Genomic DNA, 25,902 nt, shown 5'->3' with positions numbered 1-25,902 from the left:
ATTTTAATTCTTCCTTTTATTTCAGAAAATACAGAATCCATGGCAATCACCCCAACCAGAGTGGGAGTACCTGTTTAGACTTGTGTTTTTTTGCACACCGAGGTGACACAAAACATTCCGGGTTCATGTCCATGTTTTCGAGCCCAGGAGCCACCTGAGATGCTGAGTTCCGGTTTTTCATCCTCAGAAATGAAAGGATGTTGAGGACCTCCGGCTGGTAGGAGCTGTCCGCCATGGTTTTGCCCTTCGAGGCCAAGATGCAGGCAGCCATCCACTGGGCATATTGATTCTCCTGCAGCAGATACCAGAGGGCTGAGAAGCACGTTCAAGTGCAAAGCGGCCCTGCTGGGGACAGAGCAGGACCTGTGCTTTCACTTCTCTAATCAATACAAAACCAGCACCGTCCCTGCAAGAGAAGATGCGAAGTGGCACGCATTCTGAGTGGCTGTTAAGTCACCCAGTTGAACACCCAATAGAAGCTTTTGAGTCCTGAGTTGCATTTCTAGATACCAAGGGGCCACAGAACGGGAATGTTCCCTTTGAGAAATTCCATGTGTGGAACTTTGCGTTTAAAGATAAACCAAGGACACAAAGGAGTGCAGTGGAGCAGAGACAGCTGAAAACCCAAACTACTGGACAGCGTCTTTGAGACCTACTTTCATTTTCGTATCACATCTGATCTCTATGACAGAAGAAAATGAGGAAAAATCATGACCTGATTTCCCATCTTATTTCCACCTTGGCCTACCCCAAGTAAAGATTCTAACCCCTTGTGTAAGGAATCAGGTTCATCGATGGATCTGAACCACTGAGTGGTGGCTTCTACTGTTCTTTACGTCTGTACTCACTTGTACCGCAGGGAGTGAAGGGGAGTCGCCCCAGAAGCCAAGGGATGCAGGTAAAGAGTGGAATTAATTCTTCAGAGCAACAGTAGGTGTGGTTTACTGAATCACTGACCTCAATCTCCACCCTCCTGGTGTCCACACCTCTTGCCTTGGAATTTTACAGTCCCTCCCACCAGAGCCAGAGTGTAACTTCCCACCCCCTGACTTAGGTCCTGCCCATGGACATGCTTTAGCCAATGGAATGTGGGTGCAAATGAGTGTACCAACTCCACACTTAAGCTTCAGGAGGTCCCCCATGTTCCCAGTTCCCTCTGGCACTTCTACCCCCACTCTGAGAAGAGCCTCCCAGGCAGTCTGGGACTCAGAACAAATCCCATGGGCTCAGCCTGAATCAGGGCCAGGGGGACGGCTGGAAGCAGGTCTGTCCAGCTCATACCAGCTTGGTCACCCAACCCCTAGTCTACTTGCAGATGCTTCAGAAACCAATGTTTATTGGTGTGGGTCTTTGTGATTTTGTGGTTGCTTGTTACAAAGCAGTAGCTGACTGATGAGTGTTCCGAGAAGACCCCTCAGACGGTTTGTCCTGAGGCTCAATAGAGGTGAGGTGACTTAACATTTTCGTGGTTTTACTTACGTGGTCACATCTCAGATACACTTCATTCATACCGTCAGCAACAGGGATTAGTAACTTGATTCCAAATCTTCTCCCTGCTACATTTACGTCTGGAACAACTTCACAGCCTGAATGAGAAAAGGCAGGGACAGAACTGAGCTCTGAGAAATCTCATACAAATATCAGATGTGCATCTAAAAAAAACCACTTTGAACATAAGCCCCTCAGATTTAGTTCTCTTCTGAAACACTGAGGAGCAAGCTGATAACATTAATTAAAGGCTAACGAAATAAGGCTTGTGAACAATTAGCATGGATCGATAAAAATATTTTCTCTTACGAATTTCTTAAATATGTTATTGGTTAGATTCATCTTTCAGGTCGATTAGGCTATTCTAACTCATAGAAACAATGACTGAAGGTGAACTTTGAAATAAATCAAAGCAGGGGAATTCTCTGTCACAATGAGAAGGGAATTGAGTGCACTAGTTAATTACATTTTCAGTTAATGGAGCTACCAATATGCTCACAGCCACTGTTAATTAGAAATCATAACAGGCACGAAGGTGACACTGAATTAAACATAACTGTTCTGGAATTCAGAAAGCTCTTTAGGATTGCACAATGTGTCAGGTGCTACCTTTACAACACTGGTTATCACCCCGTCAGAGACTTGGACACACTGGGAAAGAGGGACAGCATAATGAAAATAACAATTCACTGGGCTGCATTCCGGGTCCACGCTTCACGGGGAAGAGGAGCTGCAGACAGGCTCCTGGTTTGAAACCAGTGACACGCAGAGGTTCCCCTGGGAGTGAACCCTGCTTCCCTGGGGGGGATCCTCAGCCTTCATCTGCTTGCTGGCCATGACAAGCCATACCAAGACGTATTACCCTCTTACCTCTAAGATTTAGTTTTTCTATTGGTTCTCCTTGTTCAAATTCCTTGTTTTTAAAGTAGGCTATAGATGTGTCTTTAAAGACGAACCAGTATTGTTTGAATGCTTTTAATATTAGTTTCTTGGGCCTGCAAATCAAAGAACAGTAAGCATTTAAAAAAACATCCAGAAATGCAAGACACATTATAAATTCAAGTGAATTAAGAGGCTCTAAAGACCCTTTCAAACAACATCCTCTTTATTTTTAAGGATCATTTTCAAACTGCTAACTCATTTTTAAAAACTGAAAATGGAGTTTTGAGGGGAGATGTAGAAGTTAAAGCAGAATCTCAGGAGTTAGACCACCCAGGGCCACGCTCTGGCTCTGCTACCGTCCAACAGTGTGACCCTGGGAAAGACAATGCATCTGCCTGGGGCACGTGACCGCTTCTGTGTGATGTGAGTATCAGCTTCCAACTTACAGGGTTTTTGTGACGATGATAAGAGGTCATCTCTGCAAAGTACCTGAACTTCACAGAGGTCTGTGAACTGAAGTGCTCAATAATTATTACTACTCCTAGTACTAGTGTGATGATGATGATGTAAGAAACATCCACAAACCTGGTGACACCCAAATTTCAGTTTAGTTCTTACATCTGAAAAAGCTGTCCATACGGACAGCACAATCTTCCAATTACCAGACATAAAAATCAGATATAACAGTAAGCAAACTGTTCCGTACTTTCCTCTTGACCCGTAAGAGAAACCACTGGAAAATTCCCCGTGAGCCATGGGAATCACCAAAATCTACAGCTAACCTATACAGATATTACAATTATTAAAAATATTCTGGGGGAAGATCTCCAACTGTGATATCCGTTGTGGCCAGGAAACTTTGTACTCTGGGCTAGACAATGTGGGTGGGTGGTGCCAGGGGCAGGTCTCAGCTGGGTCATTCAAAATAGAAAACATGAGAGGGAGAGCTGGGGAGCGGGGGAGGGGGTGCAGAGAAAAGGTAACAGGAATTGTATGTGGTTCAGTGGAACAATCCTGGTCTTGGGGGTGGACTGGGGTGTCTCATGCCAGAGGGGTGGATTTCCACACTAAAGAACAGAAGGAAGAGAGGAAGCTTGGTGTTAGACCCCACTCATATATAATTTTGGACAAGTAATACTTTGAATCCACAAATACACCTTTGTGAATTATTAGTAATTGTTCTTCAAAGAAATTCCATTGCCACAATCTCTGCATGGAGCAAACTGAGCTCTTCACGAACCAAATGAGGACAATGTTCTTCCTCTGGATGTTTTGGATGAAGGAGATGATGTTCTGCAGTTCAGCCTACACATCCATACCACTGCGGTGTGACTTGTCAGGCTGAGCGAAATCAGCCAGACAGAGAGGGACAAATACTGTGTGATTTCAACTCATATGTGGGATACCAAAAGTGAGTAAACAAATGAAGAGATAAAATAAAGGGATAAACCAAAGAAAAACAAACATGTGGATACAGAGATCAGAGTAGTGGTTACTAGAGGGGGAGGGGTGGGGGGAGGGTGCACTGGTAATAAAGGGGTCAACTGTATGTGATAGAAACTACATTTTTGGTGGTGAGTACACTGTATACACTGAACGGTATACAGAAGTAGAAATATAATGTTGTACGTATGAAACTTATATAGTGTTATAAACCAATGTTACTTCAATAAAAATAAATTTTAAAAAACCAAAAAGTAAGCAACGAGGAATGTTATCCCAAAAATGACCAAAAAAACCCAAGACACAGTTTCTTGAACCCTCAAGGAGCTCACAGTTTCAAGAGGGAGATGCACAAGTAAATAAATGTAATAAGATATGGTAAGTCATACAACAAGGATATGGGAGTCACGAGTGACAGAGGATTAAAGGACAGAATGAAGGATCAGTAAGAATTTGATGGGAGGAACAGGGAAAAGAAATTTCAAAAAGGAAGTTCAGGAAACTGCAGGTGCAAAGTGCAGAGGTGAGTCAGAGCTGGGCGCCTTGCTAGTACGAGTTGGGTCAACAAGTCCTGGACATCAGCCTCCCACTGGACGCTGGGCTGAGCAACAGAAATGGGCACAGGGGCAGTTTCCATGGCAACAGCATCTCCCTGATGGGGATGGGGGAGACAGGACACCAGGGAGGCCAGGCCCATGCGGGTCTCAGTGTCCAGCGAAGGAGTGGGATTTATTTTCTAGAAAAAACAGTTCTCAAACTCTGGTGCTCATTAGAATTGGAAGGGAAACTGCTGGAGACACGCAAGCCTGGCCCGTCCCAGAGTCGCATTCAGCAGGTCCAGGTGAGGGCCCAGGCACCTGCATTTTAAGTAAGCTCTCCTGACGTGGTTCCCTAGTTTGAGACACACTAGATCAGTGCTCTCCAAACTAAAACTGGGCATCCCCCATCTTTAAGTACTTTGGGTACCGACCCTCTAACATACTTATGATTATTTATTTGTAATATTTGTCATATAATATACACGTTACAGAACCTACACACACATAAATTAAAAGTAAGTAGGTAAGAAAATTTCAGCTTGTTTCAAGAAGGGAGATGATTACTCAGTTATACAAACCCCAGGTGAGGAAGTACACTGTTGGCTGTGTTTGCTAAATCACAATGTTCAAATTTTATGCCATCTACCTGTTTGTGAGGGTTCTTATTGAAACAAGGCTACTAATTTCCACTTTCTGATTTTGAGTCTCCTCTTCATAACAGTCTTCTATAGCATGGTGTGTATGTCTGACCGGAACTTCCTTGCCACTGTAACTTGACCATGAATGAATGCATGAATGAATTTACGTGTACCTTCTCTCTCTATAACCCCTGTTGTGAAGCCATTTTATTTATTCCAAAGAAGTCTCTCCAGCTGAGGTTAAATCTTAACAGTTTGGGCATAAATCGTTGTTTTCATTAAATATGTAATTGACTATTAGGACTGTATCTTGTCTGGTTTATATTTAGGGGTTTGCAGCAAGGAGAATCTTGAAAGACTGACTTGGGTATAACGTTCTAGATTGACTGGTACCGTCTCTTAGCCCTTTCGAAATATATTCCAGCCAACAAGAAGTCTGCTGCACCCCACCCTCCCCCTTTTCTCCTTTGTAGGAAATTTGTCTTTTCTCTCAGATTTTAAAGACTTTCTCTTGCCAGTGTTTGGCCGCATCAAGAAGTACATTTATACGGATTTATTTTGTTAGGATTTGTGATTCCTGAGTTTAAGGATTTTTGTCTTCAACAATTATGAAAATTCTCAAGCATTTTCTTTCGAATGTTTGCTCCTTCGTCATTTTTTCCTTCTGAAACTCCTAGTAGCTATTATATTGAATCTTCTCATTCTTTGTGTCATATTTTCCATTTCTGCCTTTCTAAGTCCTCTCTTTGTGTTTTAAACTTGATGTATAAAGCACACATTCAATTTTAAATTTCTATAACTGTATTTTCCATTTCTAGAGTTTCAAAAATTGCCTTTCGTTACAATTTTTACCTTTCAATGATTCTCAACATACTCATTTTGTGGTTTCTTCTGATTGTTTTATTATCTAAAATTATTGAAACTGCTAATGCTATTATTTGTTGGGTCTACTGAGAGTTTTGTGTGTGTATGTGGGGGGGGGCGGTAGTATTACTGTTCTCAGTAGAAGTCCCACGCGTGCTAGATTGTGCGTATTTCCCTCCAAGTGTTTTTGCCTACCAAGTTACATTGGTAGGGCTTTGTAAGTTTTGTGGTTCTGGACCAGTTTCTATTTTATTTTCAGGATTCTTATCATATAAGGCATTTAAATTTAGATCTACATCTGGGTATGGCACAGACATTAGCTCTGATTTTCCAAGAGGCGTTTCATTTCCCCACACAGAACTCCATGCAAGGATGAACTTCCTTAATCTTCCTGTGGCTGATGGAGAGTTTTTCTACTTTCTGTTCAACAGAGAAGGCAACTCTTGCAAGTTTCTGTCTTTAGGCAGTGGCTTCAGTCCTGGCTCACTGCCTTACATAAGTCAATCGCATCTTAAGGCTTCATCTCCTAGTCCTGTATGGAGATTAAGATCCTAGCTCCAAGCTATGAGAATCAGTGTCCACGGCCAAATCCTTCTGTGCAGCTGAGGCTTCATTTGCAGAACTAGATCCCCTCTTCATTTCCTGTAAGCTGAGATCTCCCAGTCTCACTTCAAGATCAACTTTGTATTGATAATTCTTCCATTTTTATTTTGTCCAACATTCGATGAATTTAAAGCAAGATTGAGATTTGCATTAGATCAGATGCCGTGTTGCCAGAAAGTGAGGTCCACGATTTACATAGTGACTCAAAAGATGTTGTTTAGGGAAAAAGAGAGCTTAAAGAAAAAACATTAAAAATCAAAGGGCTAGTTCAATGCTCTTCTCCGGATGAGGAAAGGAGGTCCAGGGAAACGGAGAGTCTTTGAGGATCACAAAGCCACCAGGAACAGTGCTTCATTCTCTGACCTCCTTCCTCCCTTCCTGTCTCCTTTTTCTGTTTCATTCCTCTTTCCCTCCTTCATTTACTTCTTCCATAAACCATATTACATATTATATTCAACCCCTTGAGACCTTTGGGAGATAAAGTGTCCCACTGGCCAAATATGAGGGCAACTTTGTGAGTTTTAACATGAGTCGTCCTAAGGGCTGCGGGTACAGGGCTTAGCTTCGGAACATCATCTCCTTCATTGACAACATTTCTAGGAAGAAGGCTGTTATCGTTTGGTTTGTGAAGAGCTCAATTTGCTCTTCACAGAGAATATGGCAACCGAATTTCTTTCAAGAACAATTATTAATAATTTATAAAGATATATTTGTGGATTCGAAATTTTTTTTTTTTTCTGTCGCTCTGACTATAACAATGTGTGTGGTTGCAGCTACTTGTGCCCAGAAGTTACACGAATTGTTTTGGACCATGTGCTATGATCACATTAAAAAAAGAACCCTTGTAGTGACAAATACTGTTACCTTTGGATGCTTGTTTCTCATTTATAGCTGATTCATTGTTCATTCTTTCCAAGTCTTTCTTTGCATGGGGTGTTAACAAAAGCAACTGGTGTTTCTCTTCAAGCCAACTGACTCAGTGACATGTCAGTTTGTCAAGAAAAGTCAACAAACCATAAAGTGCCGTGAGCAACTGATAGAACTTCAAAGGGACCTTACCCTTTCATCCCAACACACCTTGGCACCATCACAAATGCGGCAGTCCTTTCTTTCCATTAAATTAAAAACTTGTCTGCCTTTTGAACAGTTTCAGCTTGTCCTGAGGTGACTGGGGAGTTTATCAGAAATGCTTTAACAGGCAAAGGTAGATAAACTAAGGTGACCATTCTTTATAAGCCCAGGATCAAAGTTCTAGAAACAACTGATTTTTAAATCATGGAGAGCCTTCAAATGGTGTCAGTCCTCAGTCTGGCAGGTGGACTGGAGAAGGAACTCCAGTCTGGCACATGCGCTCACTGTCACCGACACTGGCCATGTTTACACCACTATTTAGTGAGCAGGTAATATGAGCTGGGCATCATGCTCAAGGCTTCATATGCATGATTTAATTTAATCCTCCCAACAAACCCAAGAGGAGGTATAGCCCCACTTTATAGATCAGGAAACTGAGGCTCAAGGATGCCTAAGATCACCCAGCTGGTGTGTGCGGTGGAGCTAGGCTTCTATCCATTGTCTGTCTGATGCCAAGCTCATCTCTTACCTCTGACCCTCAAATCTGCCTAATGGATGTTCAATTTAGGCCCGTGGACTCTTTACCTGCAAGATTTTGCCATGAGTTAACCTCTTTCCTCTTCAAGGGTGACTTACCTAAATAATCTGAGATTGTCTGCCAGTTTAGGGATATCAGTAATGTCCTCCTGAGGAAACGGAAATAACATTTCACAAACAGTGATCAGACGCGTGGTGCTGAGCCCTGGTACCTGCGCTGTCCCAGCCCGTAGCAGCCATTTACATTTGAATTAATTAAAATGAAATAAAGTGAAAACCTCTGCTCCTCGTCACACTAGGTGCATTTCCAGTAGTGACCTTGGGGGTTGGGCTGGGGAGGGTTGGGACCAGGATGGGGCACATGTGGGGCTTCTGGGGTGACGGGCAGAGTTCTAATTCTTGAGTTGAGTGGTGACTTGGGTAACGATTGAATTCTAATTTGTTAAGCTGTACATTTTTTTTTCACTTTTCTGTGTCATATATTATACAAATGAAAAAACAGACAGGCAGAGGGTGTAGCTCAAGTGGTAGAGCGCATGCTTAGCATGCATGAGGTCCCGGGTTCAATCCCCAGTACCTCCTCTAAGAATAAATACATAAAAAAATTTAATTATCTCCCCTCTCAAAAAAAAAAAAAAAAGAGATTAAGGAAACTGACCGAGCACTACCATTCAAGTTAAAAATTTGAGTGAGAAACTACTACTTTCATGAACAAATGAAATATTTCACAGTTTTTACATCACAGCAGGGTGAACCTAGTGATGCCTAGTTCACTGATTAAACTCTCAGAGGGAGCGTGGCTCAAAGTCCACTCTGCAGGGCAGACTGGTGCCTATTTTCAAACTGAAAAGCCTATCGCTTGGCGTCACATAAAAATATCGAGGGAAGCGAGGAGGGAATTTTTCTTTTCCTCTAAGAAGGATAACTTTCCATTGTATCGCTTTAGACAAAAAGAGGACCCCAGTTTCACCAGGCCTGTGTCTCCCATAAATGGAGTCCAGGGCTCTGAATCTCGACAGAATCTTGGAATTCAGTTTGTTCAAAATACTTGCTTTTGCATGATACCAACTTCCCATTTTAAGGAATTTAATCATAAGAGAATGCACGTTACATACATAAAAATAGAGCGACTCATTTTAATCTATTGCTATTTATGTGCAATTAACAGTGAATCTACCTCTCTGATTCAATGTGATTCAACTAACAATTACTCCCATGATTGAAGAAGTTAAACACATGGGTGGCTCCCAATGAATAAATCAAACAAGGAGGGGCGTTCCAATTATAAAGGTGACATTCAGCCACATTTCCTGGATAAGGAGTAAGAAATGATTAAAAAAAGTGTTATTTATGGTTCACTGAAGGGGTTTTAATTTATTTCCTAAAGTCAAAAAGGTTCAGGAATTTTCATAATGTCCAACCTTGCCCAGTTGAAATGTATGACTAGGAAAATAGATAATAAGGCATCTTATCTGTGAAGCATTTTTGTTTTCTATTTTCACAGGTACCCACTCTTCTAGACTTACATTAAGGGGCCAATTTCATGCCCCCCACTAGTGAAATGGAGCCCCCAGCAGTCTTTCCCTCATACCAAGCTAGCTTATCCTTAGGAAGAAATACAATACAAAGAAATTGTCATTGGGAGCCATGAAAATATCTTACAGTCTCTCACAGCTGATCTGAGAAACACTGGTCAGCTCTTGCTAGGCTTAAGTTTGTCAGACAAAGAGAGTTATTTTCTTTTTCCAGAATCAGACAGATCATTCTCTTATTTCTAATTTAAAAAGTTGGTCGTCTGTATTTGTCGATCAGTCAGAGCAAAGTCACAATCCGGAGTTATCAGAAAAGCTCATACCAAAGTGTTGTCGGCTTTTCCGCCTTCCAGGGTCACTTCCAAATTAGAAAGTGCTGCTTCTACTTCGTCGACCTCAGACTCGCTGGTAAAACCCTGCGTTTCAGCTGATGACGACAATTTGCTGATGTGATACTACAGTGAAGACAGAGGTTTTAGAAACATTATAAACGCCAGTGAATCCATCAGCCATTTCTTCTTTGAAGACAACTCCCCTGTAACACTGAGCATCTCCTGGGAGGAGAGCTCCTGTCGATGCAGGGAAAACGACATTTCAACTTAACTTATTTTGAGATTTATGGTGAGTCATGTTCAGACTCAGTTCTTCTCCATCACTGGGTGACCTTGTAGTACGGACGAGAGAAGGACCTCAAGACTGATGCCTTTAAGATGTGCACGTGGGTGGGTTATGAGAAATATTTTGAATTTAAATTTACTACCCTCGTTTCAGCTCTTTTTCAAAGAAAAATATTAGTATGAAGACAATGAAACTTTAAGCAGAGCAAATCTGCTTTCTCTCCTGCCAAAGACGGGTGCTGATGCTCCCATACCTGGAGTGCTGCGAAGATCAACATTTCTTCCTCCGTGCAGTCAATTTCTTCTAAGAGAATGGCCCACCTGGCTTGCTCATAGAGTTGGTTTATTCGGACCGCATCATACTAGAGAAAGAGACAGGTATGTGAGACTGTGTGTGTGAGGGGTCACATCCTAACAACACGGCTACCCTGGACTAACAGAGGCCATTCCTTGTTACTCAGATGCTGTGAACCTTCCTTCGGGTTTGCTAGGTACAATCTCCATCTTTCCACTGCCCTCGCTCATTTTACTTCTGAATTAAGAAATTTCCTTCTCAAAATATTTTCCAGAGCTTCTTTAAGGGGCCAAACTGACCCACCTATCTTAGATTCCATCATTTTTCCTTTTTATCACACTTCTCTTGGTGGGAAAAGCAGGCAGAGGAATCTTTTTTTTGTGATAATTAATACAAAGGAGAAGGGTCCCCAGGCTGATCTGCATACTCTGTACAATCCTAACCAGCATTTGGCCAGGGTTTTTGGTGGAACTTTGTACAAGCTCTTCCAGTTGAGCTGGAAGAGACGATGTTCAAATGTCTCCAAGAACATTTTGAGAAAGAACAATGTTGGGGAGACACTTGTCCTCCCAGATGTTAAAACACACAATAAAGCTGCAGTCACTAAACTGGTGTGGTATTGGTACAGTGATGGACAAAATGCCGATAAAGCGATATCTAGAAACAGACCTATGTATGTAGATACATGTGGTATAAAGTAAAAGGCATTTCATATCAGCAGGGGGAGAAAGAATTCAACACTGTAATAGTCCATAAATAGCCTAGCCATTTGGAGAACAAAAAACAAACAAAAAAAAAATCACAAAACAATCTTACTCCCTCCAAAATATATAAATTACAGATAGATTAAAGAGTCTAAAGATACAAAGCCACAATGAGATACCACCTCCCATCCACTAGGATGACTAATCTAAAAGACAGATGATAACAAATGTTGGCGAGAATGTGGAGAAATCGAAACTGTGCATTGCTGGTGGGAATGTAAAATGGTGCAGCCTCCACCGGAAAGTTTGGTGGTTCCTCAAAAAGCTGAACATAGAATATGATCCAGCTAATCTGCTCATAAGTACACACTGAAAAAAAAATAAAAACAGGGACTCAAAGAGATACTTTTAAACCAATGTTCATAGTAGCATTATTCACAATAGCCAAAAGGTGGAAACAACCAAAATATCTATCAATAAAGGAATGACTAAACAAAATGTAGTCTATACGTACAATGGAATACAATGGAATATTATTCAGCCTTAAAAAGGGAAGAAATTCTGACACATGCTACAACCTATATGGACCCTGAAGTTCAGTGAAATCAGACAGACACAAAAGGACAATTATCATATGATTCCACTTACATGAAGTACCAAGAGCAAGCAAATTCCCACAGACAGGAAGTAGAATACAGGTTACTGGGGGCTAGAGAAAGGGGAGAATGGAGAGTTTTGTTTAATGGGGACAGAGCTTCTATATGGGATGATGAAACAGTTCTGCAAAGAGTGGTGACAGTTGCACAACACTGTGAATGTACTTAAAGCCACGGAATTGTAGACCTAAAAACAGCTAAAATGGCATATGTTACATTGTTTTATTTTACCACCATTTAAAAAAGGCAAAAGGAAAAAACCCCAAACTTATACATGAATGTTCACAGCAGCATTATTCATAATAGTCAAAAAGTGACCATTCAAAACGTCCATCAATTGACAAATGGATAAATACAATGTAGCATATACATATAATGGAATATTATTTGGCAATAAAAAGAAATAAAATACTGATACATATTACAATAAGGACGGACCTTGAACATACGATGCTAAGTGAAAGAAACTCACAAAGTGCCACAGATTTTGTATACTGTGCAACTCCATTTACAGGCAAATCCATAGACAGAAAGTAGACTGATGGCTGCTTAGGGCTTGGGGGGAGTTGGAGGGAAATGGGAAGAGACTCCTAATGGGTGATGGGTTCCTCGGTGGGATGATGAAAGTGTTCTGAAATTAGATAGTGGCGATGGCTGCACAACTCTGTGAATATACGAAAAATCACTGACTTGTACGTATTAAATGGGTGAACTCTTGGTACGTGAAATGTGTGGTATGTGAATTATATATCTAAAAGCAATTATTAAAAATCTAAAGCTAGCGATCAAAACTATTAGAAGGAAACAAGAGAACTTTTTGTAATCTTTGAGTGAGGAAGCCCTTTCTAAGCAAGACAGGAAGCCTTTAGGCTATGATGCATAAGGCTGGCTTGACAATCAAAAATTAAACATTTTTAATGGTGAAAAATACCCTAAAGGTGATATGTTTATAAAATATACTATAGATCGAAAGAAAATATTTGCAATAAATAAAAAGACAGTATCCATTACATACAAAGTGCTCCTATAAATCAATATGAAAAATACAAAGAATTCAATAGAAAATGGGGCAAATATATGTAAACGGGCAATTGACAGAAGAAATCAAAATGGCCATATAAGCATTGGAAAAGATGTCCAACCTCACTAATAAGCAGAGAATTCAAATTAAAACAAGACGACATAATTCCTGCCTTCCTATCAGATTTACCAGGCTGTAGGTATTGATAATGTCTGGTGTTGGTGAGGGTGTGGTGCCAAGACACCTGTGAGAACAGTAGGAGGCCATCTGGCGAGATCTTTAGATGTCTTTTTGCCCTCTGGTGAGCATGTCCATGGTTACAATTGTAAAGAAATGCAGAGCCCTCATCAAAGATACTTGTACAAAAATGCTCACATTTTTTGAACGAGCAAAAATTTCGGGCAACCCCCAGGTCCTGATAAACTAGAGTTTAGCTTTTCCTTTGATTATTTTGTAGTGGTGAAAAAAAGTGAGTCGGACACGTAGACTCTGACATGGAAAGGTGGCCGTGATATTCTATGAAGTGAAAAGAAGCAAGCTACAGGGCAAATACAAGATCTAATTTATGTAGGGGGCAAAGATCCTGCAAGTCTGCTCAAAAATATGTTTATAAATGTATGTGGAAAAATGTGCAAGGATGGTTAATCATTAAGCTGTTAACTGTGGCCACCTCTTGGGAGAAAGGTCACAGTTAAGGACTATTTTCCATTTTTACTTGAAATAATTCCTTCTTCTGTTTGATTTTTAAAAATTACTTTTAATTGTGGTAAAATACATTAAAAATGTACCGTCCTAAGCATTGTTACGTGTGCAGTTCAGTGACTATATTCGCACCGCTGGGCAACCATCACCACCATCCATCTCCAGGACTCTGTTCATCTTGCAAAACTGGAATTCTGTACTGATTAAACAGTAACTCCTATGTTTGATTTTCTTTCCTTTTCTTTTTTCTAATATTGAGTTTACACTTAAGTGTATCTTTTAAAAAAGATAAAAATATTGAAGAAAGCACGGAGTAGAAATAGAAAGATAGTCAGTACCTAAACAGATTTATCACGGGCTGGTTAGCATTAGTTTGTTTTTCCTTTTGCAGTAACCTTATGCACACTAAGAAAAAGGTGATGGGGAGTGTAAAAAATCCAAAGTGAGCCGAGACCACAAGGAATACTGCGCTCAGGTGAGTGACGGTGACCCGCAGCCCAGGCTTCCTCCTTCTCAGCATTTTCTAAAGCTGCTCGGAAAGAAGGGCCACTGCAGGGCCAGGTGTGTATTCTCAGGAGGCTGGAATCATAAGAATCTTAAGTCTGTGTTTCGTGAGCTTTGCCAGGTGTCATGGAACACCTCAGAAGTTCACCCCAGAATCCCCCCAAAACAAACCAAAACCTGCCACGCCTGGAAACACTCAGGGCAGCATTATTCGTACCAGCTCCAAACTGGAAACAACCCCGTGTCTCTTAACTGGGAAACAGATATACACAATGTTTCCAAATGTGTCCACCCACAGGATGGGACATCCACTCATGCGAAAACACAGGTCAACCTCAGAGCCATTGTGCCAAGTGTAATAGACCAGACACAAGACTACACACTGTATGATTCCACGTGTGAAAGTTCTAGAAAAGGCCAAAGATGAGACAGAAAGCAGACCAGTGGTGGGCTGGGGCTGGGGGCCGGGACCACCACAAGCGGGTATGAAGGAATGGTTTTGCCTGCTGCACGTGTTTTAAAACTAGATTGTGGTGATTTAAACTATATACATTTACTAAAATTCATACTGTACCCTTGAAATGGGTTAATTTTATGGCATGTAAATTAATCTGCAATCAAAAGATATGGCAACTAAACAAAGCACGCACAGTGCACACCAAAAAACCCAGGCAACCAAACCCCCACCCTCCCCTAAAAGGGCCCCTGCCTGTAATTCACAGCTGAAACACAAAATCTAAATAGGTTGCTGAAATCTGAACTGGACTAACAGTCATATCTACCTGTCTGTCTGTCTGTCTGCCTGCCAGTCAGTCAGTCACGGCGCTGCACTCCTGACACTGTGGGGGTTTTAGCGAGAGTAAGTTAAATCATCCAATGAGGCTTTTCTCTCAAATGCAGTCAAGAAAGACTGAAAAAAATTTAATAAAAGCTTCCACACCTAAAAATACTTCACTCGCCTTTACCATCAAGCCAAATAAAACAATTCCTTGAAAGAATATTTCTACCCATCTGGTCAATTCCAGTCAACTCCCTTCTCCTTCCACCAACCAACAATACAGACAACAAAACCCACCTCCCAGAGTTTTCATGCTCTCAGGGAGGGATTACTGTTTGGAGCTTACTTAAGACTCCTTAGAAGCCAGGTCGCCACTTTTAGTGTCTTCTGGGCCTCTCATTAAAAGCCGTGTGCCTTTTCTCTACTGAATATTAGAAAAAAATACTATAAACTATTGGAGCTATAAATGTTTTTTTTTTTTTAAATTCACATATTTTAAAAATGCATTTAAATGGGGGCAAAAGAGCATATAATGACGGAATTCATTTTGAATGAATTCAAAAGGGACAGAGGGTGTACAGTAAAAAGTTAGTCTCTCTCCCTGCCTGGTTCCCCACAAATGGTAGTTTCTCTACCGTCTTGCCCTTTGCTCTTCTTCATTCAGTAACATTCTCTGAGTACGTCCCCCGTCAAAAGAAAGCTGATTCAATCTTCCTAACAACAACGCTAGAAGGATGGACCATAATGTATTTATTTAACCAGTTCCCTACTGATGGGTGGTTAGGTGATTCCCCATTTTTTCCTAAAACAAATAATGTAATAATAACTGTTTTGGGGTACAGACTTTTCAATTCACATATTTGAGTATAACTGTGGTATAACTACGAAGGGGTGGATTTGCGGGGTGGAAGCTGTGCAGGATTGTAATTCTGCTAGATGCTGCCAAATTGTCTTCTACAGAGAGTAGATTAATTTGTACTATGACCTCCAAGCAGCAAATAGATGAGAGAGCCAATTTCCCCACACTCCTACGAAGACAGTGTATCAAAAACTTCTTGATCTTTGCCAGTATAAGGCTAAGAGCCACTATAGTTCCTTTTCTATGAACTATGTGTTCATACCCTTTGCTCATTAGTCTACTCGGTTGTGGCCTTTCTATGACTGATTTGGGAGAGCTCTTTTCTATTTAGAGAGGCTAACCTTTTGTTTGTAGTGTGTGTTACAATGACTTTTTGACTTTGTTTGTAGTTTTTTGCCGTGCATTAAATTTTCACTGTTTTCATTAAAATGTACCAATCTTTTCTTTATGGCTTCTGGAGTTTGCATTTTTAAAGTATATTATGTTTGAAATGTTGTGTTCTAGTATTTTCCTATATCTGAGATTTTAACCAGCATTTGCTGCCTCAGTCCTGCAGCCTGCCTGTCCATCTCTCTCCTCCAAAAGCCAGGGGAGAGATGCTGCCAGGTCCTGTTGTATAATTGAGCTCCTGACTGCAGGTGCCTTGTCTGTCTGCAGTGGTTCATGGGCGCTATCTTTGCTTTTCAAGGTTTGACTGTAGACTCTTTGAAAGCATGAATTCTATCTGAAGTTTCTGCCTCCCTATACTCAGCACACAGTAGGGGCCCTAAACTTGGTGGTACCCTTCACAGCACTCCGCACTCCGTTCTTTAGGAGCCGGGGGTAGGGGGTACTGCGACAACTCTACAGTGCATGGGGATCGCTGTTCCGGGGCTCCAAGTCATATTCCGCCAGCCTGAGTTTTCCCATATTTGGCCGCTAGATTCAAATGGGTTTTGTTCACAGGCTATGGAGAGAGAACTCCTTACCAATTAAGCAAGTGGAGGCTGGAGGCAAAGAGCCTAGGACATCGGCCCCGGTGACCTCTTCCTTTGGGGTCCTTGCCTCCTTCTGGGAGTATGATTCCGTTTAATCTTCCACTTTTTAGACACATATTTAACACTGCTCCAGCCACCTCTGATATTTATGCTGATGCTCTGTCATGTCTGAATTCTTTGATTGTGAAGTCACTCACAAGCTCCTGAAGGAATAGATGACTGAGCTCCTTTATTTTTAGCATTGAGCTTAATTGCCAAAGCAAGGGATTTATTTAATGGGAAATCCCTCGGCAAGGAAATTCATAGGAGGGTCTCCAACGACCCTCATGGAGCAGATGGCTAGAAAAGCCTCACTCTCCTGCAGCACGTGGGGATGGAGGGCAAAAGAAACACCAGAAAGGTCCCTGTCCCCAAGGAGCCTGCAGTTTACTTGCAGAGAAAATCCATGAAGATGCTACAAATCGAGGTGTGAGTCCTGAAATTTCACTCAGTTGTGGCTCAAAGAAGGGAAAGGCCTGTGTGACCAGGAGTAGAGAAAAGCTCCTTTCCAGAAGGGGTTAAGACTTGAATGTGATCTCAGGGCAGGGTTTCTGAATCTGGGGTTCTTGGATTTGAGCGTCTAAATCACGTGGTGGTCCATGAGCCTGAATGAGGAAACACTACACCTCTGAATTGCACCAACTTCCAACGGGAATTTAGCATTTCCTTCCATGAGGAATGTATGCAACACACCACAGTATTACGGAGGACTTGTGACGTCATGATAGCCAGCATCACCGATTTTTCCTATTTCATCACACTGCTGTTTCCAAATGATGCTCACATGCATCACCACTTCGACACTACGCCAGTTCTGAGAACTGCCACTAGACCTTATCATTTATTCAATTCATTGAACAGATATGTTACTTATATCCATTTGGGAAAAGATTTTGGTCACTGGTAGTTCATTTTAATTATCCCATTTTGTAATCTGATTATTTTACTTCATAACTTTGAAAATCTCTTTCTAACGTCCAGAAGTTTTGGGTTCTCAGTTGCTGGGGTGGTTCCTGGCACATGGCAGTTGCTACATAAATAAATATATAAACAACAGGGGCACACGTTTGAATCAATAAGATGGGGCCCCTTTATTGACTCAGCAATTAGAAAATGCAAAAGTATGTTTCATTTATGTGTCATCTAGTTTCAGAAGAAAACTTAAGGCAGTTTATCAGAATAGATAGCATACAACAAAGTACCTTAAAGTTGGCTAGGAACTAGGCAAGAAAAAGGGTAAAGCTGAGCAGGAATGAGAGCTAAAAATGACATCACAGAAAATGCAGAGATTTGGTTCTAGCAGACAATGCAAAAAAGAAAACCTGAATATAGCTGTATAATTTACGGTGCCCTTAAAAAAATTAAAACAGTGGGTTAGGAGAAGCTGTAACATTAATTTCTCCCGAAGGTTTTACCCAAAAAGAGCCAAAGTTTGCTTTCTTACCATGATTCATGGGAAGTTCTGCACTCCAGACACAAGTGAGGTCCGTGGGCATTAAGTCGGATTTAAACCAAAGGCTGAACAAGAGCTCCCCAGAAACGACATGGAATAGGGCTTGTTTTGGAGAAGCCGCCAATTAGGGATGCAGTGGGAGCTGAGATGGGCCTTTGAGGACCAGGCTTAAAACCAGGACCAAGAAGACAGTGACACGAGGCAGAAACCCTGCTGTGCACAAGGAAGGGATGGACACAGAAGAGAGGGCTCGAGGCAGGCCCCCCAAACAAGCGCCCAGTAGTAAATGGCCACTGACTTGCTGACTCACAGCTCCACGGAAGGGAGAATGGCGCGAGGAAAGGGCAGATATTCACAAGACTAATTTCACCACCTCAACTGTCCCAGGAACCCACAGGCGGGAGATGTGCACTTAAAATGGGAGTTGGCAACCAGCTGGGGGCTTTATTTCTGCAGATGATCCCGCCTCCTCGTCACCCAAGACTCCTTCAGCATCGCGCCGGGGAGCCTGGTGTGTGCCATCCCCACGACCTGCCTCGTTCACCAGGACCCGCTCTCAGCCTGGGTCCTGAGAACGCCTTCCTTCCTAAGCATGAAGGGCTCTGGCTCCATGAGCCACTCTCTCCTGTTCCTTTGTCCCTGTGAATGGAGAGGGACAGTGCATCCCATTGCTGGGCACGAAGTCCCTGTAGAGACTCCCTCCAACTCTGGGGCAGCTCGTCATGCTCACTAGGGACTAAAAGGTGAACATCCAGAGACCAGTATACATTTACTGGTCTAATGGTGCAGAGCTACAGCAGAAGAGGACACAAATTAATCCTAATCTGGACAACTTAAATGACTCAACTTTATACTTCTATGCATTCACATTAAAAAAAGAGAGAGAATGGAGAAAAAGTATCTTACTTTGGGATTCAAGTCAAAGAAAGTGTAGTATTTAAATCGTAACAGCAGCTGCTCATCCTCCTGGATGCCTTGTTCCATAAGGGAACGCGAGGAGTCCAGCCAACTAGAAAACAACAGCGTGGGTTTAAAAGTCAATTGACTGTACACATACATATTATAGTATCATATAAAATGTTTATGTCTACATGTACACGTAATGTATATGTGTGCGTGTGTGTATCCTTGAACAAAGTCTGGGTTAGTAATATAACCAAAAACCAGTAAGGGAGAGAACTTGATAACAGCTTACATGTCCATTTTTTCATAGTTTTCCAAGTGCTTTTTGTATATATTTTCTCACTGACATTTTAAAGTAACCCAGCAAAGGAGCCAGGGCACTTTTTTTTTGCGGGTGGGGGGAAGGTAATTAATTAGGTTTCTTTCTGTATTTTTTAATTAATTTTTTTACTGTATTTTATTTTTTAGTGGAGGTACTGGGGATTGAACCCAGGACCTTGTGCATGCTCAGCACACACCTCTACCGTTGAGCTGTACCCTCCTCTAGCCAGGGCGCTTCTTGTTTGCTCAGTTTTACAGATGAGGAAAATGAGCCTCAGTAACATTAAGCTGTACGTTCAAGGTCACGCGCCCCGTGATGGAGCCAGAACGAGCATCTGGACTTGCTGGCTGCTGCCTGCACTTCTACTGCAGGGACTTGCTGCCTGCTGACTGTGCCCAAGTCTGCACCAGCTGGTCCGACCCCAAGCTGGCTCTATCCGTCTAGAACTTTCTGTAATGATGAAAATATTCTATATTGTCCTGTCCACTTGAGTAGCCACTAGCCACACGTGGCTATGAAGATTTAAATGTGGCTAGTGCTACATTTCAAATTAAATTCAAATGTAGATGCAAATGTCCATATGTGGCTAGGGACTCCCGTACAGGGTAGTACCGTTCTAGAGTCTGAAAGATAAATACTGGGTAACGGTGATTAAAACTCAACAATGAAACAAGGTGGGAATGGGTGTCATATAATACCACTGAACGAAAGTGGCCTGAACTTCTATCACATATGTTTACATATGTTGGTTATATATATTCATATATGTAATATTCTATTATATATTGTACATTCCCCTATGGGGGAATAAGGAAAACCATGATGCACCCTCCATCCTAAAGGAGCTGATGGTCCAGTGGGGGAGACCAAGCCTCATAATAAAGGAAAAAGGTGACTCTGGAGCGAGTGAAGTATCAGCACGAGATCTGAGGGGAGTGAATGGTGGAGGGTCTTGAATGGTGACAACTGAGCAGGAGACAGGATGTGGCTGGGCCTTAAAGGACAAGCAGGGACTGAGCGGTAGAGCAGGAGGAAAGGCGAGAGTCCTGGAGCAGAGCAAACGCTGGAGGCTGGAGGCGAGGCGGTGACAGTGAACACGCACCGTGGGGGCGGGGGTGCATGCGCGCACAGCAGGACAGACAGACATCTGCTGGGGCCAGATCTCGCAGGGAGTGGACAGCTGTTAACAAATTTGACTCTACCTGGTGGACAGGTAAACAGGGAGTGAAAGAAATGGTGGTTTAAGAATGAGTTTGAGTTTCTGAGACCACATCAAAGAGAAACTGAAGAAATCGCTCATCAGAATGGAGAACGGAGAAGGGGTGCTGTATGTTCTAGAAGACAGAGTGGGCCGTGGGGCCACATGGGTCTCCGGGCTGCCCAGTGGGGACCACCCACTCATACACTGTTCTATACCCCATAAAATCCATAAAATAGACTTTGCACACATGTACGGGCAAAGACTAGTATTCACATATGGTAAACCACTGAGTTACCCCAACACATAAATGCTGTCACACTTTAAATGTATTGATATACAAAAGGCCACATTTTCCCCTTCCGTTGCTAAAACCAGCACTGACTTGCTCACAGTGTACAATCGCTAGGTGTAACTTAAAAAATTGAACACTCCCCTCTCCCCCATCTCTGTAGCTTCTCTCTTACTGTACCAACATCAGTTCACAAAGAAGCAAAACCAAGTCACGTGCTTACCCTGCGTTCAGCTTGGCTTTGTCGACCAGAGACCGAGGCTGGTACATATCAGCGAGCGCTTCTGGTGACTGAGGGGGCTGGCTGAAGGCCAGGATGCTGCAGTTTTGCTCAGCCAAAGGGCTGTCACTGAACCAAGTCATGGTGGATGATGCCGGCGTTCCGCTGACGGGGTCATACGTGGGGGTCATGGTTTTACTGTATAAGCCGGGACTCACTGCAAAGCAAAGGGGAGTAGGAACTGGGCTCTGCGATCTGGGGTAGGAGTCTTCAGAAAAATAAGTACTAGCGCTGCTTGTACTAAAATGGATTTTGAACTTAAATGCTTGTATCCCTTAAAATAATCAGATGAGTCATGACTGATGGGAGAGAAGTTACTGAAAGCTCTTGCCTGAATATTTAGCTCCTGGAAAGCCTGGGAACTCACAGGCTGTAAAAAGTTCCCAAATCAGCCCAGACAAATGTTGGGGTCTATCTCCTTCTCAATAATTAGAAATTCTCCTGTTTCAGTAGTGAGTTTTGCACTATTGGAAAACTGGAGCTCTCACAGAATGCATGTTCGTACTTTTTTTTTTTTTTTGCAAATCTGTTAAACAAATCGCAGTATTTACCACTTTTAAGAACTTGGCTAGTTGATGGTTAATAAATCATCTGACTCTAATTTGCATGAGGAAAGCACAAATAATCCCTTTCATTCTAGTGTATTTGCATTGGAATATACTAGTCAAAAACAAAAACAGAAACAAAACCCTGGTGCTGCAAGCAAGCTAGAGATTTATTCTTATTACAGGAATAAGAATTCTCATTTTATTGTGCTTCGCAGATACTGTTTTTTTTTTTTTTTTCCTTTTTCTTTTAACAAATGGAAGGTTTGTGGCAACTGTGTGTTGAGCAAGTGCTTTGGCACCATTTTTCCAACCGGATTTGCTCTATTTGTGTCTCTGTGTCACAATTTGGTAATTCTCCAACTTTTTCATTATTGTTATATTTGTTATGGGGATCTGTGATCTCTGATGTTATTACTATGACTCGCTGAAGGCTCAGATGATGTTTAGCATTTTTAGCAATGAAGTATTTTTTTTATCTGTTACACACTTTATTTTGTTGTTTTTGTTGTTCTACTTTTTAAATTTAAATTTAATTGTGCTGTACACCAGAAACTGATACAACACTGTAAACTGACTATAACTCAAAAAAAAAAAAAATCCCTAAATGATACAGAATTTTAAAGCATCCTGAAAAGATAATATGCTTCTTGAGCTCCACTTTTATTCTGGATTCTCCTTCTTTAGAGACCATTCATGAAGTATTTTTTAATTAGGATGTGTACATTGTTTTTTTGAGACATAACGCTATCATTGCACAATTAATAGGTAACAGGATGGTGTAAACACAACCTGGGAAACACTGGGAAAACACTGGGAGACAAACAAAAAGTTTGTGTGACTTGCTTTATTGCAGTGGTCTGGAACCCAACTGGCAATATCTCTGAGATACGCCTGTAAAAATAAAAGGATGACGCCTTTCCAAAATTGTTACCGCCCCTCCTGTTCCACGCCCAAAGCAAAATGTGAACTGAATTCAGGAAGAGTCATGTGCAGGTAGGACCAGGAAGAGAAGCATATTTGAGTGATCCAACAAATCTCTATCCCACAATTTCACGGCCATTTCTACTGAAGTTTTGCCTCCATCAGCAACATAATGTATACAATTAACATAATGAGCTAGAAAACATACCTTGTTAACACATTTCTGTTCGTTCTAAAAGTAGTTGGAAATTCTTTCCTCATCACAGGAACTCTCAGTTTTAGTCCTTCTTTGTTTGGGGGAGAGAGGAAAGGCTGACTAGAGGGGAGGAGAGTTCTTGGGACTTAAGAATTACAAACATTTTTGGATTTAATAATGAATTAAAACAACAAAACACCTCTGATGAATCTTACCTCGTGGACCCGAAATTGTTGGAGAGCCCTCTAGGTTTAAAATATCTTCAGTTACAGGGTCCTTATTATTTTTTTCTTTTTTTTTCTTCTTTTTAAAATATTCACCAGAAGGCTTTAACAAGGAAAGTTCTTCTGATCTTCTAATATCTAAAAAAACATTCAATGTGAAAAAGAAAAGAAGAAAAGCAGCAAGTAAAAAGAGAATTCCTTCTAAGACTCAGAGCCATGCTGGCCATCTGAAACCACTTCTCAGGGAATTCCTCAGAATTAAATGGAACTTTAGTTTAGTTTACTTTTGCATCCCCTTTGAAGAAACTGAATGGGACCAGTGATCCCCAAAATGGATGTGTGTGTGTGTATCAAACAGGGGAAGCAGATTCAATCTAGCACAATTTCACTGTTCTTGTGTCATGTATTTTTTTACCAATTTTTCTGTCCCTCCTTCCTTCCCTCCTTCCTTTCTTTTTCTTTTGTTAGTTTTTAAACAACAACCAAGGACCCCACCCTTTTCCTTTATGGACCAGTGATCCTCAGAGCCTTTCTTTACACATGCCCAATAGCTCCTTCCCTCCCTGTGCAGACATCATTAGCGCCCTGCCCTTCTCTTGGCCTCAGCTTTGACCCGACTCCCAGTGCCAGCTAGGACGTGTGTCTCTCTGTCCAAGGGCTTGCTCAGGATGCCAGAGTCTGCATGGCCCAGATACAGATGCACCAGGCCACACCAGTCCAGAGAACTGATGTTCCCCAAGAGCAGCCCTAAATGTGTGACAAGAGGGGTATCAACACCCCAGCTCCCATGCCCCTTGAGTGGCACAGCTCCGAGGTGGTCTCCAGTTGCCTGCAGTGTGAATAGATTAGTGACACTCGCTTATTATGGGCCTTCTCTTCCCAGTCTCGCTTCCCAACCCCCAGCCAGGGTTTCCAGGCATCCCTTTAAAATTAATAATATTTGTACTTGAATTCTCACTTCAGGGCCTGCTTCTGGAGAACTCAAACTAAGAAGATAGTCCCCATTTTCCTCCATTAATCAAATATAATTGCCATTTCCAATCTGATAACTAGTAAGCACACTGGGATGCTATGATCCCAGATAAAAGCCAAGGAGAGCGGATGCTGGAGTCTCTGGGCAGCTTTCCTGGAGGTAGATGCACTGATTTCATAGGTCCGCCTACTTGTGAGTTCAAACACCGCTTAGCTCCGAGGCTGCGGCTGGCAGTTCAGCCCAAGTCCCTCCCAGTAACCAGGAAGCCTGATTGTCAGGTTGCCACACACACCTGTGACCATTCCAAATACATAATTTACATGCAAAACCTGGAGATGAATCAAAATTTCTGGTGGAAGCATTAGAAACAAAACAAAAAAACCCCACCGATAATCACCAAGCCCAAGATTTGTGTCTTTTCTTTTCTTCCAGGGAAAAGTTATATTGCTAAATTTGGTTTAGCTTCAATTGGTGAAATACAAAAAGTGATTATTAGAAATACTGAATTGGGACCTTTAGAACTACCATGGAGATATAATCTGGAAAAGAGAAGAATGAATGAATGCTTGTTTATTTCACAACCTCAAGGTTTTGGCCCCCGCTACAATGTGTGCTTGCAGTCCACTGTGGCAGGTGGAATGTACAATTTTATTTACTCATTGACTTTGTTTTCAAACCCTCGTTAGACTATCCCCAGAAACAGCATGCCCTGTGCTTGTCATTTGCTCACTATGCATCGGGGACAATTCTGAAATTTACATTCTGTAACGGAAGCTTCCATTCATTTGTTCTGTCAACAGTTACTAAGCAGCTGATGTGCTGGGGATTAGAAACACAGACGTGCTCAAGAAACAGTCTGTCTTCAACCTATTTTATACCACACCAGCACACTACCCAACACTGGCACTTTCAATCCTGTCTACACTATTACACTTTTTCCTTTTTTCCCCGTCCTACCTGTCTCCTTTTAACATTTTTTTTTTACAAGATTTATCTTCTGTCTCTGTATGCTGCAATGCTAGCTCAAGGCAGGCAGGGATTTGGGGCTATTTTTATTGCTAACCAATCCCTAGCACGCACCACAGCGTCTGCCAAATCAAACTATATATATTTGTCGAAAGAATGAATGAGCAGTTTACAGTTTAAGGGGGAAGATAGATTATTTACTCATATATTGTACAGACTGTGTTCAAACACTTAATCTTAGCCTTGGGACCAAAGAATATACCTACGCACTTTCAAAAACCATAAAATAAGAACACCTTCATGACACACGGTTCACTCCCAATATTGAAGTCCCACCGAGACGAAATGTTTTGGGCAGTGTTGGTCCTAATGGCTGTTAAACTCATGGGACACCGACCCATAAGAATTAGTTTCCGATCCATAATTAGGAGCACTTTTCTGTTTTAAATAAAGTCCACACATGAATTTTTTAGCCAGAGCTATTTACCAGAGCCAAGTGTTAGGGAAGCAATAAGACATTGCAACACCATTATCTCAAAAACAATAAAGACGCATCAGCTCTGTGGTGATAATGATTTAATAGGACTCTTTGTTTGTCTTAAGTATAAGGATGACGTCAGAATGGCTTAGAGAAATGAGTTTTGGTGGGGAAATCTTAATGGGGTTGTCTCTTCTGTTTATAAACCTCTTTTGAAACAGTTTTAAGCTCTGTGGAAGTGAATCTGATTTATTCCAATAATGTTCCACTTCGTTTAACCCCATTGAAACGGCTGAAGTGCCCAGAACTGGGCTTTGGAAGTGTGCTCCTAACAAGGGAAGTGTTCGGTAAAGCCAACCGCTTGTGGGCGGAAGCCGCACGTAATTTTCCTGTCCCCCT

The 25,902-nt window shown here is 41.8% G+C and overlaps 1 protein-coding gene across 3 annotated transcripts in view; it reads right to left on the bottom strand.

Annotated features, from left to right (window-relative positions):
* FERMT1 (fermitin family member 1) overlaps positions 1-25,902 on the bottom strand; it is a 38,739-nt gene that overhangs the window by 6,362 nt on the left and 6,475 nt on the right. For all 3 annotated transcript variants that reach the window (XM_032461855.1, XM_032461858.1, XM_032461856.1), the window contains 9 exons: positions 23,078-23,224; positions 21,141-21,354; positions 19,109-19,211; positions 10,469-10,576; positions 9,921-10,052; positions 8,165-8,214; positions 2,359-2,483; positions 1,480-1,586; positions 71-292 (listed from right to left, as the gene is read on the bottom strand). In XM_032461855.1, coding sequence (XP_032317746.1) covers positions 71-292; positions 1,480-1,586; positions 2,359-2,483; positions 8,165-8,214; positions 9,921-10,052; positions 10,469-10,576; positions 19,109-19,211; positions 21,141-21,354; positions 23,078-23,224 — 1,208 coding nt within the window. The remainder of the gene's footprint in view (positions 1-70; positions 293-1,479; positions 1,587-2,358; positions 2,484-8,164; positions 8,215-9,920; positions 10,053-10,468; positions 10,577-19,108; positions 19,212-21,140; positions 21,355-23,077; positions 23,225-25,902) is intronic.

The sequence above is a fragment of the Camelus ferus genome, chromosome 19 (assembly GCF_009834535.1).
Source record: "Camelus ferus isolate YT-003-E chromosome 19, BCGSAC_Cfer_1.0, whole genome shotgun sequence".
In the NCBI taxonomy this organism is placed as follows: domain Eukaryota; kingdom Metazoa; phylum Chordata; class Mammalia; order Artiodactyla; family Camelidae; genus Camelus; species Camelus ferus.
Note: the sequence above shows the minus strand (reverse complement) of the source record. Positions and strands in the feature narration are given on the sequence as shown.